General features: G+C 39.2%; 2 protein-coding genes across 2 annotated transcripts in view; both read right to left on the minus strand.

The window, feature by feature from the left end:
- ncbp3 (nuclear cap binding subunit 3) overlaps nt 1-5,389 on the minus strand; it is a 12,607-nt gene extending 7,218 nt beyond the window's left edge. Inside the window, exons 1-4 of the mRNA XM_042432381.1 lie at nt 5,132-5,389; nt 3,792-3,857; nt 2,236-2,341; nt 2,010-2,135 (exon numbers count right to left, since the gene is read on the minus strand). Of these exons, the coding sequence (XP_042288315.1) occupies nt 2,010-2,135; nt 2,236-2,341; nt 3,792-3,857; nt 5,132-5,314 (481 nt within the window). The 5' untranslated portion in view covers nt 5,315-5,389. The remainder of the gene's footprint in view (nt 1-2,009; nt 2,136-2,235; nt 2,342-3,791; nt 3,858-5,131) is intronic.
- A 4,276-nt stretch (nt 5,390-9,665) lies between these two features.
- The window catches only part of LOC121910938 (rap1 GTPase-activating protein 2-like), a 55,226-nt gene continuing 45,052 nt past the window's right edge, over nt 9,666-19,839 (minus strand). Inside the window, exons 12-24 of the mRNA XM_042432337.1 lie at nt 19,639-19,768; nt 18,170-18,325; nt 17,394-17,465; nt 17,227-17,313; nt 16,376-16,522; nt 15,826-15,930; nt 14,870-14,961; nt 14,021-14,125; nt 13,663-13,750; nt 13,505-13,571; nt 13,281-13,351; nt 11,702-11,739; nt 9,666-10,983 (exon numbers count right to left, since the gene is read on the minus strand). Coding sequence (XP_042288271.1) covers nt 11,728-11,739; nt 13,281-13,351; nt 13,505-13,571; nt 13,663-13,750; nt 14,021-14,125; nt 14,870-14,961; nt 15,826-15,930; nt 16,376-16,522; nt 17,227-17,313; nt 17,394-17,465; nt 18,170-18,325; nt 19,639-19,768 — 1,132 coding nt within the window. The 3' untranslated portion in view covers nt 9,666-10,983; nt 11,702-11,727. The remainder of the gene's footprint in view (nt 10,984-11,701; nt 11,740-13,280; nt 13,352-13,504; nt 13,572-13,662; nt 13,751-14,020; nt 14,126-14,869; nt 14,962-15,825; nt 15,931-16,375; nt 16,523-17,226; nt 17,314-17,393; nt 17,466-18,169; nt 18,326-19,638; nt 19,769-19,839) is intronic.

Consider the following 19,839-nt stretch of genomic DNA (forward strand, 5'->3'; position numbering starts at 1 on the left):
CAAACAAATATCTAAAATAAAACTATACGAGAACGTTACATTTCATTACAGGTGATCCAGAGCTGCGTTCCTATTGGCCAGTGAACTCTGAGGAAGGTCAGACTGGAACAACTGGTCAATTATCTCCCACCAACTCCTTCTCCTTTCTTTTAAGAGTCTTCTTCATGTATTGTAGATTATTATTAGTAATTATATCTTATTGACTTTTAGTTGAATCTCTTGGTCTGATCGTTGAGCAGAGCCTCCAAACATTCAGCTGCATTTTCACCAGTTAGTTCCTGAAGGTTGAAACACTGACAGTGAGAACTGACGCGACTCATCTTTTACGGGTCGTTGACGCTCCTGCAGGCATCAGATTTAAATACCAACAACACAACAACAACAACAACAGATCCGTCCTGTTGTTCTGTGTATTTACTGCTGCGTCAGCAAAATCAAACTAAGAGCATCTGTTTCCTCAGTAAATCATCTGTTTATTTCTGCTTTTAACGTCATGAAACAATCAGAACATAAAGGTTTTATTTCTGTCATTCACGGCTTTGTTTTCGCCACCGCTGCTCCCTCTCTCTCTCTCTCTCTCTCTCTCTCTCTCTCTCTCTCTCTTTCTCTCTTTTAGCTGCAGAATAAACAATTTTGGTCGCTGGATCATCTGATGCTCCAAAAGGGAAACAAGGTCGGAGTAAAGACGTCTCATAACGTCTTCAGCCGTTTAAATCAGCAGCTTTACTTCAAAACGCCGCGTCAGACGTTTCCGGCGTGTTTAGGCCTTGAGAACGAACTTCATACATGTTAGTAAAGACACACAGACACACAGACAGACAGACGCTCGGCTCTGAAGGCTGCTGGTATCTTAAATATTCTGAAGTCTGAAGTTTCAGCAGCACAAATGTGTCTGAAATTTAAAAATAGTCGAACGTCGACTCTCCAGGGACCACCGAGCCTCAGATCTCTGCTTTCATCCCTTTAACTCATCCGTCTGAAGACTCTTAGAAACGATCCAGGAGAAACGTTTCCTGTTTATAGAAACCTGACTGATCTTCATGACTGCAGACAGACGACTGTAACCTGGAAACAGCTGGACGATCAGAGATGATTGACTCATCGTATCCATCATCAGGATGTTCTGATCCTACATTTACATATTCAGTATATTTGGTAGATTCATTTGTCACATACTTGTAGTTTTTATAAATACACAACATTATTACTCTGATACTAATGTGAGGACGCAACGATACGTCGATCAACAGAAAATGAATCTGCAACTATTTCAATAATCAAATAATCGTTTGTTTGTTTGTTTGATTCCAGATTCTAAAACGTGATCATTTGCTGTTTTTCTTTGTCATTCGACAGTAAACTGAACATCTGAAGCTTTCAGACCAACGTTAGTTCACTGAAGACGTTTCACCCACTAAATAACTAATTATTGATTAATGCAGAGAAACACATCTGCAACGATTGATCGATTAGTGTCCAACTATTAAATTAATCCACAACTATTCTGATTAATCGTTAAATGTGAATATTTTCTGGTTTCTTTAGTCTTTATGACAGTAAACTGAGGATCTTTGTGGATAAAAAAAAGACATTTGATTAATCTGATTAATCAATAATGGAAATATTGATTAGTTGCACACTGGACGGCAGCAGGAAGTTTGGCTCAAACGTATTTTTAGCTGCAGTGGAAACTGTTTTAGAGGAGAAATTAAAGTAAATTTCTTCTTCTGCAGAAGAAAAACGAGCTGTGAAACCTGTGGTGAACATCTGGGTCATGAAACAACATCCTACTGCCACACCACTCTCACTGGGAACCAGTTAGACTGGTAAACTGGTGCTGATTTTTAGCTCAGTGGTTCTGGTGAGTCTCCAGGAAATGAATGTAAGTCTATGTAATGTCCCCAGAAGTGACCTAGAACAACGTCTGTGTGTGTGTGTGTGTGTGTGTGTGTGTGTGTGTGTGTGTGTATGTGTGTGTGTGTGTGTGTGTGTGTGTGTGTGTTACTCACAGGATGTGTCATCGATCCACTCGATGTGTGCCGGAGGATATTCCTTAAAATAACCGAAGACGTCCTGGGTGCTCATGTCGTCCACGCCCGTCATGTGAATCGCCTCCATACGCAGTTTGGGGATTGCTGAGCACCACAGAAGAAGAAGAAGAAGAACAGGTTGAGTAAATGAAGTCGGTACAACCAGGTGTGTGACATCGTGTGCGGGTCAGACGGACGTTCGTACCTTTCCTCATACTGTCTTTATCCAGGAAAACGTTCCTCTGACCGACGCTCACCTCTCCGTGGAAATGGAAACGTCTCGCTCGCTTCTCTTTCCTCTCGATCGCCTCCTGATGAAAACATCCACACTTTTATTAAAAAAGGACCAGTTCCCAGTGTTCCCAGTGTTCCCAGTGTTCCCAGTGTGTTAAACCAGCAAATTCCCTCCTTGTGTTTCCCTGTTGAGCTGCAGGAAAGAGGGACTTTGCCACTAAAAAGACTGTAACGTTGACAGATATCTACTGGATCTGAACTGTTGGACTGTGAAACATCAATCAGAGCTTCAATGATGTGAAGTCTCACTGGTTTAATGTTTCTACATTCAGGGTTGATGATGTATTTACAGCTGCAACAATTAGTCAACCAACAGAAGATTAATAATTTTGAGTCATTTTTAAGAATAAAAAGTCTAAATTCTCTGATTCAGCTTCTTAAATGTGAATGTTTTCTGGTTTCTTTGACAGGAAACACTGATTCTTCATGATGTTCTAACATTTTATGGATCAAATGATCAATAGAGCAAATAATGGACAGATGAATCGATGATGAGAACGATCGTTAGCTGCAGCTTCATGAGAATATTTATTTTTACATGACGTGTAAAATGTCTAAAAGCCTGAAAATCAAGTTGTTACAATGTTGACAGAAGGTTTAATTTTAGTTAGAAAGTAACGTGTGAACTGTGATCAGTTTCACTACATGTCGACCTGCTAACATGCTAACATGCTAACAGGACCGCAGCGGCTTTTCAATCACGACATTGTCTTCCAACGATTATAAAAACAAGATAAAACGATGATTGTGCTGCATCTTGTTTCTCAGTGATGTTGTGGTTTCGTCTTTCCTTCACAGCGTGTTCAGCTCGCTGTGATGAGCGTCTATCTGAGCTGTTACGATACCACACGATACACAATACAATTTATTTATTATATTATTAATCTATAATTACTCTGTTACCTGCTTCTGTTTCATTTTTCATTTTTACAGCGTAAAAACTTTTGTGATTCGTTTGTTTTTCTTCAGGAGGGTTGAAGTGTGTCGACTGACTGTCGGACAAAACAAGATGACGTCACATCATTTGTTATTGTTTACTAATGTTTCATAGAACAAACAATTAGTTGAGACTGTTAGTGGCAGCAGCCGAGTGATTAAACTCCAGCAGCGAGGACGAAGCGTCTGTGTGTGTCAGTGTGTGTTTGTGTCAGTGTGTGTTTGTGTGTCAGTGTTTGTGTGTGTCAGTGTTTGTGTGTCGGTGTTTGTGTGTGTCGGTGTTTTTGTGTCAGTGTGTGTTTGTGTGTGTCGGTGTTTGTGTGTGTCGGTGTTTGTGTGTGTCGGTGTCTGTGTGTGTCGGTGTTTGTGTGTGTCGGTGTCTGTGTGTGTCGGTGTTTGTGTGTCGGTGTTTTTGTGTCAGTGCGTGTTTGTGTGTGTGTGTCAGTGTGTGTGTATATGTGTATGTGTGCGTCGGTGTCTGTGTTTTTGTGTCAGTGTGTATATGTGTGTATATGTGTGTGTGTTTGGTACCTTAGAGTTAACATCTATTCCAGTGATGAAGGTTCCAGCTTTGTTCTCGTAGCGTCGACTCGTATCCTGCAAAACAAAATCCATCATCAGACTGATTACAGAGACATCTGTTGTTGGTTTGAATAAAAAACATTTAATAAACAAAATGTTTGTACAAATAAATCACATTTGAGAACCAGGAAGCATCAAATTTTTATCTTTTTGCTTGAAAACTGACTTCAATGATGATTAATCAACTACTAAATTAGCGGCCAGTTAACTTGTTGCTTCCTGATTTCAACCTGACGAAGGCGTCTGGAAACTCAGTTATGTCAGTTATTGTATTTACCAGGATGCAGCTGTTGGCTTGTGGGGAAAATATGTCACATCAGATTAACATCAAAGAAAAGAAACTGTAAACAAACAAACACCTCTAAAAATACAAAACTGTTTGACTTTCAACATCGTTATGAGCAGAAGACCCTGAACTGGTTGAGAGTTGTATATATGTGATAAATATTCAGTTAACTGTTTGAGTTATGAAGGAGTGAATGTAATATTTATGTTGTTTATTTATGTTGTTTATTTTTTAAAGTTAGCTGTTACATGTAGGAAATAAACATAAACAACCACCCTGACCGCTGAGCTCTCCTACGTGTCTTTACGCCAAACTCCTGTTCAGTAACCGCCATTTTAACTTGAACTGTAAGAATTACAGTTATTGATTATGAAGCTGGATATTGATGACACACAGCCTGTCAGACACACGGCAGGTTGACCTGCAGCTGACAGAAACCTGCAATAAAACCTTAAACTCTACAGCTCGTATTTCTGCGCTCTGCTTCCTGTCTGTTCACCCAGTAAACTGGATGTTACTGGGAGGAATATTAATATAATAACAGAAGAGGAAACACCTCTAAAAGTTATAAATAATACTTCAGTTAACGGTTAGAAACAGGCCGAACTGATCAATAACTCATATGTGTCGGAATTCACAAACATTTTCAGTCATTTTCAACAATTTGCGGTATTTTGCTCATAAAAACATTAAACTTTCTGTTTCCAGAAGGAGGTTTGGTGTTAATAACAGACGCAGCACGTGAAGAGACAAACAGCAACAAGTGACTGAAATAAACAACAAAACGAAACGAAAACAAAGATGTCGTGAATGAAAACTAGTCGGTGTTTAAAGCGGTTAACGGCAGTCAACCGTTAACCTTTAACCGCCGCGGAGACGACAACCCTTCCCGGAGAGAGAGAGCCGGGAGTCGACGTTACCACACGCCGACGCTTCCCGCGGTCACGCCGGCAGCAGGAGACGCCAGTCCCCGGTCTGATACGGCCTAGTCCGGGGCACTTACCGGCAGCAGCTCCTTCAGGGATCGGTTAACGGAGATGTCCTCCGTCTCCAGCTCTCCTTCCTCCACTTCCATCGGTTCGGCTTCGCGGGCATCTCGGTCCGACTCGGAGTCAGAGTCCGACTCGGAGCGGTCCGAGCCGCTGTCTGATTTCACCGACACCCGTAAGCTGCGCACTGCCGCCATGGCGCTGCGAACAACGGCTGCTGCTGCTGCTGCGGCTGCTTCCGTGACCCGGTAATGTTTGTCCTCCTCGCTCTTCTTCGTTGGTGTTCAGACGTTATATTTGAAAATTAGCGCCGCCTGGTGGAAATATGTTAATGTTTGTGTTTTCTTCACTTTGATGCATAATATCCTGTGTCTGTGTCATTTAGATTCAGTTTATTGCATGTATGCATGTTATTTATGTATTTTAAAATGTGTTTTATGCTTGAGAATTTGTTTTAGTTACAACTAATAGTTTTAAGTTCTGTTTATGTCTCATATAAAGTGAATTAATTACAAACCCAACATATAACAGAAACGCTTCCAATATGGTCGCTCTCATATAAAGCAAATTAATAATATGAATGAACCTAAGACGCAACAGCAACATCTGGATTTGGTGGTAATTTTGCCTTTAGCTGTTTTATATATATATGAATGTGTTAAATTATACCAGCAGTATAGAGCACAGTAAACTCTCACAGGGAGGTAGAAGAAGTAAATAAACACACAACGCAAATACAACATTGTCAGATTATAAGTAATAAATATACCAAAAATAACTAATAAGTGATGTCACCAGTTACTTGTATCACATGACTATAATATGTAATTACATATTATCTTTGCATAAAAACATACAGTATACTCTACTAGATCTTTACCAATCACTAATCCATAAGCACCTCAAAACTGTACACAGTACTTGAGTAAATGTACTTTTATACTAATGATACTAAGTTATACTAATGAAAATAGCTTTTTGTACATTTTTGTTCTTTCCATGTGGACAACATTTCAATAAAGAAAGCAAGAAAGCAAAAGTTCTCAGGAACTGTTCACATTGTTTGGATATTTTTTGCCAGTTTTCTGACTTTTCAGTAGATACTGTATGTTTCACTGTACTGAGCATGAACTGAGTCCACGTGTTAAAATAAGTAACATAAGTCATCTGTTTGGTGGCAAAAGTTTCATTAAAGCCTCCATGAAGTTCTCAGATGATATAATATAATAAACGTCTACTTTTACATGAATTAATAAGCAACAAATGACTGTTGGACACAACAAGACATTTACAGACATCAGCCTGAGCTCTGGAAAACTGTGATTGATGTCTTATAAAATAAATGATCAACTGAGAAAAAAAAAGGGTTAGGGTTAGGGCTTGGGTTAGGGTGTTAGGATTAGGGTGTTAGGACGTTAGGGTTAGGGCTAGGGCTAGGGTTAGGGTGTTAGGGCGTTAGGGCTAGGGTTAGGGTAAGGACGTTAGCGTTAGGGTGTTAAGGCGTTAGGGTTAGGGTATTAGGGCGTTAGGGTTAGGGCGTTAGGGTTAGGGCATTAGGGTTAGAGTGTTAGGGCATTAGGGTTAGGGTGTTAGGATTAGGGTGTTAGGACGTTAGGGTTAGGGCTAGGGTTAGGGCGTTAGGGTTAGGATTAGGGCTAGGTATAGAGTGTTAGGATTAGGATGTTAGGGCATTAGGGTTAGGGTTAGGGCGTTAGGGCTAGGGTTAGGGTGTTAGGGCTAGGGTTAGGGTAAGGGCGTTAGGGTTAGGGTGTTAGGGTTAGGGTTAGGGCGTTAGGGTTAGGGTGTTAGGGCGTTAGGGTTAGGGTGTTAGGGCGTTAGGGCTAGGGTTAGGGTGTTAGGGCTAGGGTTAGGGTAAGGGCGTTAGGGTTAGGGTGTTAGGGCGTTAGGACTAGGGTTAGGGTGTTAGGGCTAGGGTTAGGGTAAGGGCGTTAGGGTTAGGGTGTTAGGGCGTTAGGGCTAGGGCGTTAGGGCTAGGGTTAGGGTGTTAGGGCTAGGGTTAGGGTAAGGGCGTTAGGGTTAGGGTGTTAGGGCTAGGATTAGGGTTAGGGCGTTAGGGCGTTAGGGTTAGGGCATTAGGGTTAGGGTGTTAGGGCATTAGGGTTAGGGCGTTAGGGTTAGGGTGTTAGGGCGTTAGGGTTAGGGTGTTAGGGCATTAGGGTTAGGGCGTTAGGGTTAGGGTGTTAGGGCGTTAGGGTTAGGGTGTTAGGGCATTAGGGTAAGGGTTAGGGTTAGGGTTAGGGCACCCTAACCCTAACCCTAACCCTGCTTTTAAGATTTCTAATAATCATTAATTGCAGTTCTGGTTCTGTTAACTTGTGTTCTTCAGTTATAGAAAAACCAACCAGACCACAGACAGTCAAATAAATTATGTTAAACCTTTATCATTAATTCACCACTTTAGAACTTAAACTCTGAGTCTGAACTGTGTCTGTGTGCTTGGACTCTGTTATATTTACCTGCAAGTCTAGTTTAGATTAATCTGATTGTATGTATGTGTGTTATTTATGTTTTCCCACCTTTAAATGATGAGATGACCAGACTGTTTGACAAACTCAAAGACAAAACTGAAGAAATCAAGAGCAGTTTTTTAAAAAAAAATCTTTGCATGTTTTGTTTTGTTTTACATATTTATTCACAAATTAAATTTTTTTCCAGTCTATTTCTTTTCTTCCCGTCCTGCAGGGTCTTCAGGTGAACACACACACGTCTGTACTTGAGTAGATGTGTTGGGAATAATTTGTAATACAGTGTTTTTGAACTGTGAAGTTTGAAATGTTTAATATCTGTTGTGCTTCCACTCGTGCACAATAAGTATCACCAGCTTACAATTTGACCCAGTTTGGGTCAATGTAGCAGCAAAACAACAACCCAGTGTTACACATATCAGGATTTAGCTAAAAACTGTCACAAATGTCTTGTTTCTTGTACAAAACGATGTGCAGATGAGTTTCAGATACACAAGTTATTAACAATCAATAACAAACTCTGATGTTTAAGTTTAAAAAGAGAAGATTATAACAAGCTTTGTGTTGCTGCTATATTGACCCAAACTTTATTTTTTATAGTGTAGTTCAGTAAAACATCAGCAGCTCTGATTGTTTCAGTCAAACTAAAAACTAAAGTCTCGTCCTGCAGAAACTTTATAACATCAGAGTTTCAGGATCACAGAAGTCTCAGTTTCCGTCATGATGCAGTAAAACAGAATATAAGCAAACATCGACATCTCTGTATTTATGCTACATCTTTCTCTCATCATCCACCTTCAAAATTAAAATATTTTACACCTGACACAGAGCGAGAAGAGAAGAAAGACTTTGTGCTTTCAGTGCAATCAAGACGTTTACAGTTCTGTTAGTGCCTGGTTCAGACTGTACAGATCTGATATTCATACATATATATAACATATATATAACATATATATAACATCCACAGAGCTTTGTGTCATTTTAGTGCAAAATATACAACATTTTCCATCAGTTTTCCGTTGGTTTTTGCATCAAACGGCAGTTAAGCTTCTTCTTTTTGCAGCTTTAACTGTTTCACACAGTTAACACAGTGTGTCGTTTTCATCACAGCTGAGTCGAATCTAACAACCAGATAATAATAATGTTTATTATTGATTCATCTGCAGATTATTTTCTCAATCAATCGATGGATCGTTTAGTCAATGAAATGCTGATAAATATGGAAAAAGTTGCGTTAACAATGTCTCAGAGTCCAAAAACCTTCAGATATTCAATTTACTGTCACTTATGACAAAGAAATCAAAATATTTGCAGATCAATTTTTTCTCACTCAACTAATCGATTAATCAAATCATCAAATCAGATAATTAAAAATGGTGTTAAAATGATACTGACCAACAGTCCAAAACTTTAAAATATTTACTTTATTGTCATAAAAGACAAAAAAAACCCCCAGCAAATCATCACATCTGAGGATCTGAGATGAAAGAACGTGACTGAAACGATTGATCGATTATCAGAGTAGTTGCAGCTCTGGTTGTCATGGTGACAGGCCCGTTCATAACAGAACATCTGATCTGTTCATGTATGTAAAAATATCTGTTGTTGCATCGTCTCCAAGCAGCGACCTCCGGGGCTGTAAAATGAAGCCAAAAACTGCAGTTCCTTGAACGACCACTTGAGGCCCCAAAAGCGAGTCAATCATAGACCTCCATGTTAAAATGTCCAACTTTACAGCAGAAATAAACATGTTTACAGCCTGGTACAAACAACGGTTTTGGTCTCTGTAGCTAATTTCCTCTTTCATGACAACTGTACGGGGGGTGAATGTTTTTATAACTCACCCGTTTAAATTTTATTAAACCGTAAAGTTATGGATAATGAAGGACATGGCTGCTTTGAGTGACAGGTCCGCCAGCCGCTAGGTGGCTTGTTTCAGCCATTCAGCCCGCCTCTTTGCCCATTTTTGATTGGCTGGGAGTTAGGCAGCGTCACGCACTGCTAAGATGGCGACGGCCGGAGCGGCTCACTTTGAGCTTCAAAACCGCTCTTCAGAAACCAACGAGTGTCGTCACGGTAACTACGTCCATATTTATATACCGTCTACGGTCGTCTCACAGCTGTGATGAAAACAACAAACAGTTGATTGAACAAGTTTGTTGTGGTGTCGATATTTAAATGTTTTCAGCGTTTAACAGACGATCAGATCAGAGCGACGTCACAGCGAATGTTCACTGCAAACCTGACGGAAGCAGAAAGTATTAAACAGAGAAACTGGAAGAATTCATGAACCGGATCAATACAAGTGTTGCTTTATTAACTGTAATCTCAGGCTTGTATCAGCTGACAAGGAATAAATATTGTTATTTTAAAAAGTATATTCTACATTTCAGTTAAGAATGGATGAAAAAAAAAACAGTTTTCAGTGAACATCAGACTGTAGTTCAGCTCAGAATCTGATTAGATTCAACGTTAAAGGATCAATCTGGTGATTCTCCGTATTTCTCGCACAGAAAATCAGCAGAATGATCCTTTAAAACAACAGTTTCACTGCAGCAGATGATCTGTGGAGAATAATTAGAGACATTTTTAGAGACGGATCAGTTTTAAAGGTTCGATCACATTAACACGTCCGTCTGCAGCTGGTTTTCTACTGAAGTCTGAAGATTTACTGCACTTAACTACACTGTTGAGCTTCTTGTACTTTTTTCAATCTAAAATCTAAAGTCTAAAGTCTAAAGTAGGATTCTGAATGCAGGATTTTTACTTGTAATGCATTTTTTAAAACTGTTGAATTGGTACTTTTTAAAATATTTACTCAGTTTCTCGATAGAACATGAAAACCTTCTTGTTACAACGAGATCATTTTTGTCATTATAACAAGATGCTTATTCACATAAAGACGAGCTCATTTTCTCGTTAGAAAGGTAAAAAATACTCGTAATAATGAGAGAAGTGTTTGAAATGTGAGACTGTATCTGTATCATATAAACAGAAGTGTTGCTGCTGCGGCGACGGCGCCGTCTAGTGGCCGCAGTTATAACGAACAGAGCAAAGCAGGAATTCAGGTTGTTTTTTACAAAGCTACAAAGTCTGTGATCGATCTGATCAATACTTACTAATCACGTCCTTTTCAGGGCCGTGCAACGTGACCGTACCTTTAGTGTGTGTGTGTGTGTTTGTGTGTTGACACGCACAGTCCTGCTGGCCCGATTTGTTCTGAGCAGAAAAGATGCAGCTGCATCATTTAAGTTTTAATGGAATGTCGAAGTGTTTTCCCTTTTAATCCTGTGTGTGTGTGTGTGTGTGTCTGATCATCGTCCTCCTCTTCCTCTGTGTGGAGGCTGATGTGTTTGTCTCATCGTCCTCTTGTTGTTATTCTAGAAAAAGTGAACAAAGACAATAAAAAGATTAAAGGACGAGTTCACAGTTTTTCCAGTGTGTCTTAAACCAACAGTCAGGAGCTCAAATGAACAGAAAGTTGCAAACATAATGTGAATTTAGTGGTAAATGTAATAATTTAAAGGACACGCTCACTCTTAAAGCAACAGTCAGGAGCTCAAATGAACATGAAACCTGTTTTTCTTGCTGTAATCATTCCTCCTGTTCATACTGACCATTAGAAGATCCCTTCATAATGACCTTACAATGGAAGTGATGGAGGACAAAATCCACAGTCCTCCTTCTGTGCAAAAATGTATTTAAAAGTTTATCTGAAGCTAATATGAAGCTTCAGCATCCAAATGAGTCAAATCAAGTAGATATCTTTCAACGTTACAGTCTTTTTAGTGCCAAAGTCCCTCTTTTTGTTACTATACTTCCACCTGCAGCTCAACAGGGAAACACTGTCCGAGGAAACACAAAGAGGGAATTTGATGCTAAAAAGACTGTAAATGTGTCAGATATCCACTTGATATGACTAACTCAGACTGATGAAGCTGAATAGAAGCTTCACATCTACTTTTAAATGACTGTGTGGACACACTGTGGATTTTATCCTCCATCACTTCCATTGAAAGCACATTTAAAACATTTAAAACATTTGAAAACACTTTAAAACTAAATCAAAGTTCTAACTACGACAAACATGATACACACCTGCGAGCGTCTGCTGTCGTCACAGTTTAATGTCCCTGCTGAAGACGGAGAGAAACGATTTAAACATTTACTCTTGAAACGCACAGAAACATCTCAACACTTCTCACTAAGATATAAGAAAGACCAGCAACTCCGACAGCTTCAGCTCATGTCATCATAATCACTGTGATCAGTTTCCTGTTTTTATTTATGTTTTTAATTCGCTCATAAAAAGTTGAAATATTGCAAAAATGTTTTTACGCTCGGCTGAGGAGTAAAGTTGGTGGAAACAGACTTATTGAATATTGAACGACAGGAAATTAATCAGCAACTATTTTAATAATCAAATAATCGTTTTAGTGGGGTTTTTTTAATTTTCTTTGACACTCTGAACATGACAGTAAACTGAATGTCTTTGTGTTCTGGACTGTTATTCAGACAATATGTGACTGAAGAGCTGAAAACATCAGATCTGTGTGGAGTGATGATGATGAGGAGACTGTAACCTTCCTCGCATCAATACATGAAACTAACAGAAACGTCATATTTCCATCATGTTTTCCACACGCTGCTCTTTTAATGACATCGTTTCATTCTGTCTTTGGAAATTTGATTAAAATTTGAGCTACGTTTGGACGGAAACTTGACTTCAAAGATTTACTCAGTTTGAGCAAAAAAACATGAAGCAGATGAAAATATAAAATTCTTCCTTCACAGATAAATGACTCTTTCTGACTCACTCACACGTTATTTGTTGAATGAACAAACTATTTGTACTCATTATTATTATTATTATTTGTACTTATTATTATTATTATTTGTACTTATTATTATTATTATTTGTACTTATTATTATTATTATTTGTACTCATTATTATTATTATTGTTTGTACTTATTATTATTATTATTTGTACTCATTATTATTATATTATTTGTACTTATTATTATTATTATTTGTACTTATTATTATTATTATTGTTTGTACTTATTATTATTATTATTTGTACTCATTATTATTATTATTATCATTATTATTTGTTGTTGTCATTATTAGTCAGTCAGCGTTGAACTGTACTGACGTGTGTGATGTTCAATGTCTGAGACGTGACGCTGCTGTTAAGTGTTTTCTGGTTGGTTTACTGTGTGTAAAGTTCTTTGGGTGAATTTATTATTATTATTATTGTTTTGTGCTGTACAAATATACTTTGATTGACTGATTGATGCCTGTGTGTAAACACAGTCGCAGTTCACATTCAGTGGTCAGGAAATGTAAAAGATTTTTTTATTTTATTATTATACACACACATACACTGACCGAGCACTTTATTAGGAACACCTGTGCAGTCTAATGCAATCCAATAACAGCTCTGCCATAAATTCTACTTTTATGAAGCTTCTACATTTTCAGTTTTTGTTGACGTTAAATAATTCTATTTATGTTTATTATAGAGGTCGTAGTGGGAGGTGTCGGTGTACTGGAGTGCATTATATTGAAAAGTGTTCCTGATATTTTGTCCAACTCATTAATATACATGAGAGGGAGCACTTTTCAATATAATGCCCTGCTATACATATATATGTATATATATAAACACTTACTGCAGCAGAGTGGCTCAGCTTGTCAAAACGAAACTTGAGGTTGGATCTGGGAGAGTTTTTATTTTTCATCTCTGAAAGTGGAGGCAGAAAAAAGAACAAACATCCAGCCGTGAATATACGAGAAGTGCAAAACAACCATCAACACGGAGTATGTTTATTTATTACAAATGATAAGTTATCAACATTTCAGTTTTGTGTGGATGCAGCAGGATGTTGTACTGAACCTGTGGGGCTCCGACAGACGAGGAGTGGACTTGAACTTTGACCCTCCGCCGTCGCAGCCTGGGCGAGCTACAGACAGACAGAGAGAGAGAGAGAGAGACAGGATGTTGTTTGTCTGTCAAACACTTTGATCATGTGTCTGCGATGTTGTCTCTCTCACCAGGTGAGTGTCGTCAGCAGGGATGCTGAAGCTGCAGCTGCTGGATGTTGATCTGGAAATCTTACTGCTCTCCTTCTTCACATGAATCCTGCAAATAAAAAATACTTTGATGTTTTTTTGTATCGCAGCAAACACACAGATTCATTGTCCTGCTGTCTGTGTGATGAACAGAATGTACGTGGCTGATATTGTTCCTGATTCTCTCATATTCCTCATTTTCTGGATTTGTGTTTCCTTTGTTTAATTTAGTCATTTGTTCAGACCCTCACTGTGTCATAAATACTGAATTCTCTATACTACTATAATTATGAACCTGCTGGTAAATTAATAAATAAAGAAAGAAAGCAGTGATACACACCTGTCTCGTTGTCCCGCCTCTGGAGAGCTGGGATTGGACGGCAGCTCTGACCTCACCTCCAGTGTCGGGTGGCAGCTGTCGAAGCTTCTCTGCTCACTGAGGAGACTGAAACATCCAGAATATAAAGAACAAAGAGTTACAGAAACAGTCCAACATTTACTGAAGTCTTTGTGTTTAGCCTAGCTTAGCATAAAGACTGGAAACAGGGGGAAACCGCTAGTCTAGTTCCATTAAAAAAAATTGGAAATACACTTTGCGACAGCTCCAAAACTCCTTAATTTACATGTTCTATGTTGTTTATTAAAATATTGTTCTGTATTCTTCTGTGTGTACCTGCAGCCCTTTAAAATACAACATAAATCTAACTTCCTGTAACAGACAGTAATTCCTCCCAGCTTGTGAAACTAGAGAAGTGTTTGTCAGAAGTTCATCACTGGATGTGCAATAACTTCACACACTGTAGATCTGTTGCCAATAATCTGGATGACTGCACAATTTCTCAGAGCCACACAGTCAAGAATTTGGGAATAATCTTTGATCCCTCCCTCAGATTTGAATCACATATCATATATATCACAAGAACTGCCTCTTTTAACCTGCACAACTTAGTCAAAATACAGCCCATTGCACATGCTTTTATAACATCCAGAATCAACTCCTGCAATGTGCTTTTCTCTGATGGACTCGTGACGGCAACAAAAAGTCTACATTTGGTCTAAAACGCAGCTGCCAGAGTCGTCACACTTTATACATGTGAAATCTCATGTCTGGTCTCATCTTTTTAACTTGTAAAGTGTGCAGCTTCAGGTGATGTACAACTTAAAGTTGAAGTTGAAAGTGAGGAGTTACCTTCTGTGGTTGTGTTTGTCTGTTTGACTGTCGACACTCAGCAGTCGAGGAAACAGACCTGAACGTCTCTTCACCGGAGATTTCACAGTACACTGACATCAAACACACAAAATACTCCAGTTACCAAACACAAAATACTAAACTAACCATGATTGGAATCAAGACTAGAAGCAAGAAGCAATAAATGAAAAGGAAAAATAGCAAAAAAACAGACAAACAAGCTCTGCTTCTTTCAAAAATCAAAGTTAACCGTATGTGTTGTTATGCAGACGATGCGCTTTTATATTACAGTGGATCTTCTCTGCTTGAGAAGAGAGAACACAGAGAGAACTATGTCGCTGTTATTTTATAATGCTAGGATGAAGCCTATAGACATTGTGGACATTGTTATAACCCAGAGGAAGACAATATAAGTTCTTACTTGTTATAAATATCTTGGTATTTGGTTTGATTAATGTCTTTTTTAAGCAACATGTTGAAAACTTGTGAAACTGTCAAAACTGTGACTGAAGGTTTTATTTCAAAGACGTCTAGTTTCTGCCACCAAATCACCAAAATCATCTGTAACGAACTGTAGAATTCTAACCAATATTTTTTCTTTATTTATAAAGTAAGTTATTTATAAAGTCGTTCCTGTCATATCCCAGCAAACTCATTACATAGAGAATAGAAATCTTTGGATAGACAATGTTTCTGCTGCAGACACTTGAAACTGTCTGCAGAGAGAATTCATATTGATGAGTTGATGTCTCTGACAGAATTTTTTAAACTATAACTAACGTTCTTACATTAGGTTTAGTATTGTTATCTGTTTGTTTCCAGTATTGTTTATCTCTTCTTGATGTTGTATTGTTTTGTTATGCTGCCTTCTCTGTTTGGTTTCCAGCTCTAACTTACCTTGTTGAATAATGGCTAAATTACAAATAAAGGTTCAGTGACCTTTGACTTCCGCTCACCTCAGCACTGATGTGTGCCAGACCCCCCCCACTCAGACTGGTGGGCAGACTTGCCCCACCCCTCGACATGGTCTCCATGGAGACGCTCCGCCCTCGCATCGCCCTCTGAAAGACAGAGAAAGAGAGAGAGAAGGATGAAAGATGGAAGTGAAAAAGACAATCAAAAAATGTAACTCAAGGTCCAGTTACCTGCACTCTCCAGAACCCCCCCATATAAAACCTTCTGTATCATGTGACCAAAGTTCCACACTCAGGTAACATGAAGTAATACACACACATGGAAGAAAACCATGAAATGTATTTGAAAGGCCCAAAATATGCAATAAGTGAACTTGGACTTCGGATTTCCAAGGTCAAGAATGAACTTTCTCACTCAATAATGGACATTCAAAATAATACAGTCATATAAAATGTAATATAATGTCATATGATTTTACAAATATTTCACACTCTTAAAGAAATCTGAAGGAGGAAAAATAAGAAGAAAGAAAAATAAAGAAAAGAAGGAATACAAGAAGAAGGATGACAGAAGTAAAACAGAAACACACACCTTGATGGACTCCAGCAGACCTCCATGGGCGTGGCCGTTCTCGGCCCGCCCCTCTTCCTCTAGACCTGAGGTCAATCCCAGCATGCTCTGGGAGCGTCTCTGCAGCTCATCATGGAGACTGTCCAGCAGGGCGGCCCGGGTACGCTCCTATACACATTCACAAAAAACAAATCCACAAAAAATCCAGGAGCAGCATATACTAGAAAACAATAATGGCTCTATAATAGAGCCCTGTGGAACGCCACAGATGAGCAGAGTAGAGGTAGATGACACTGGATTGGTTAGAAGAGTATTTAGATTTTATTTCTGGAGGATATTTATTCATGCCTTTATTAGCCCGTCAACAGTAGAGAGGTGATAAGACATTACGGGGGAGAGAGATGGTGAATTGCTGGCACAAGTCTTTTAGTTGTTTAAGGACAAAAACATTCGGTGAGGTAGCTTTTAGTCTTTATGCTCCAAACTGTTGGAACTTTCTGCCCGAGGATTTGAGAGCATATCTTGAAACTTAAAACCTTCCTGTCTAGCTTAGCTTTTAATTTGTTCTTTGTATATTTTACTGTTTTTAATCTATTTTATTGGTTTTATTATCTAATTTTAAATTGAACAACCCTGTATGAAAGGTTCCATACAAATAAAGTTAATTGATTGATTGACATGCAACAAAAGGTCCCTGGTGGGGACGTTGCAGTTCATGGTCGACTGGAATTTCCTATTATTGTTATTCATGATAGACCTCAGTTGGGGGGGGGGGATTCTCAAATAGTAGACCTACTTTGACTTGACCCAACAACAGCTCATGGCTCACTGAATATTTGACCTTTGTAGTATTTTTTCTACTTCGCTTTTACCTCCAGCCGGGCGAAGCGGTCGCTCTTGTAGCAGGCCAGCTCTGCGTTGATGAGTTTAGTAAGAAGAAACTCCCTGAACTCTGGACCCTGGAGAGAAGACAGCAGGTTATGCCACCATATTCTGCATTATATTCTACAAACTGAGTCAAACCTTCTTTTTTTCTCACCTTCTTGAAGACGGCTGGATTGGGGAGGGGTGGGCCAAACAGAGGTACGTCTTCTCGTGCTGTAACAGACACCTGTCAATCAAAACAGTGATAACACTGATCATAATCATAACACTGATATAAACAATAGAAACAGAACAACATGACTGATTTCTCAATATTTTAGTGCATGTCATGTATTTTTATCATCAAATTGTTATAGACTTCCAAACAGGCCTTAGTTGTATTGATTTCTACATGTTTTGTAATAACCACTGAGCCTGTTTTCCAATTTGTGTTATACATATGAAGAAGTCTTCATCAGCAGACATGAAACACTGTTTGTATCCCTCTTTTTCAATAAAACAGAAACGGTTCAGTTTGTTCACAATAATAGTTATTGTTCCTCAGTACCACAGTCTGAGGTTGTAACACCTGGTTGCAGAAGCGCTGGCGTCAAGTGTTAATGAACGCTATCTGGACGGTGCGTTTAATGACACCTAATGGTGCTAAAAGCAGGCGAAATGTGATACGGGTGGCATTCTTTAATTACATGTTGCAGTGTCTTTCTGTTTAATCACATCACAGACAAACCAAAGAGATACTCGTATGCAGTCTGTAAAATGAAACAAAACTGCATCTGACCCACATTGTACTTGTATATTTAGATTATTCCAAATTTTGCAGCAGAATATGTATTTTGAAAAGCTCCAAAGTCACAGTAAATGTATTAGATATTATATGAAAGTTGGAAAACATGTAAAACAGTGAGTGAAATGTGTTTGTCTCTGTTGTACCTTGTAGCAGGTGTTGTCAGAGCACGGCTCCTCCACCTGCACCAGGACGAAGGCGTGGAGGAAGTTGGAGGCGATCATGTCTGGGACAAAAGGCGTGGCCTCTTCCTGGAACACCACCGCTACGATGTCATTTCCTATGTGGCGTTTCCTCTGGAGCTGAAAGAGGAATGGGAACGTTAAACTGTGGTGAGTTGGGTTTTCTTGGTTTGTATTTGTTGTTTCTTGCATTTGATTTGTGTGTGCGGGGTGAAAAAATGACAGAACTGTGTCATGTTGAGTTGTGTCATAATGTCTTCCCATACAGTGTCTTGTGTTGTTTTGTTGTCACAGAATATCTTTACATGCTAAGTTATTGTGTCTGATAAGGTTACAAACTCGTCTCTGACATTAAAAGCAAGCTTTCACGTTTTAATGCATTAAAACTGAAAACAACCATTTTCCTGTGATTAGAGAGAGACAAGTCGACTATGTAACAGTTTCCTTTTGTTGTTTTTGTAGATTCTGGGTTGATTCTTCTGAGAATATAGTTTGAATAATGTTCTTTATGTTTAGAGTAAATAGCAGGGGGACTAATATTGATCCTTGAGGGACACCTTTATCAACAGTTTGGGGGCCTGATTTGAAACCATCAGCAACAACAGTTTGAACTCTACCAGAGAGATATGATGTGAACCAGCTGTAAGCAGAAGCATCAAAACCCACAGAAAGCAGCTTATTTAACAAAATGTTGTGTTCAACAGTATAAAAAGCCTCAAACAGTGTTGCTTTTTATCAGGTGGGTCAATAATGTCGATGATAACGGCAGCTGCAGCAGTTATTGAACTGCTGAGGCTGAAGAACATTATTGTTCTCCAGTAAACCACATAGTTGTGAGTTGACTAATGATTCTCAGAGTTTGGACAGACAGGAGCGTTTGGATTTAGGCCGATAGCTGTTCAGGTCACAGATGTCACCACCTGAGCTGCTTTCCATATTAAGGGAATCTCGCCTGAAGTAAAGGTTGAATTAAAAATGTGCACTGATATCTGATCCATGCGTCTTTGCATTTACACCTGGTATTAAAATGTGTTCTTGTTCTCTCAGCTGTGCCCCCTTTGTGATAAAATCTCAATATGCAAATTAGCTGAGCAGAGCTGGTGGACTAATCAACAAACATGGCGAGTTCCTGGTCAGGAAACTGCTGCCACGAATGGACATCATTCATTTCCACATCACTTTTTTGCGACGGAAGACAACTGCTGCTGCTACTTAGTAGTTTTTGCATGTGTGCTTTAGCTGGCAGCAAGAGGCGGAGCTATGTGACCTTTCAACTTACTGGGACTATTTTCTTCTCATGAATGTGGTCACACTGTACTGAGATCCAATCACAATGCGATTACACCATTAATAGGTGTTTACAGATCACATGTTAGCGCAGGAGTAAACAGGGTCTCAGATTCAGATTCAGATTCAGATGTAGATGCTTCTACCTGCTGTGTGTCTCCCTCAGTGAAGGGCAGTTTGGTGGAGACGTGGAACATGATCTCCTGCTGTCTGTGGACGGTGTAGACGGACTGAGAGCCGGTCTGACCGTGGGACACATCCAGACCCCCCCGAAACCTGCAGAGGGAGGGGGGACAGTCAGATCCTGCCTTTATCTCTCTGTCAGCACTGACTGTGTTCAGTGGAGT

Source organism: Thunnus maccoyii, chromosome 13 (genome assembly GCF_910596095.1).
Source record: "Thunnus maccoyii chromosome 13, fThuMac1.1, whole genome shotgun sequence".
Lineage (NCBI taxonomy): Eukaryota > Metazoa > Chordata > Actinopteri > Scombriformes > Scombridae > Thunnus > Thunnus maccoyii.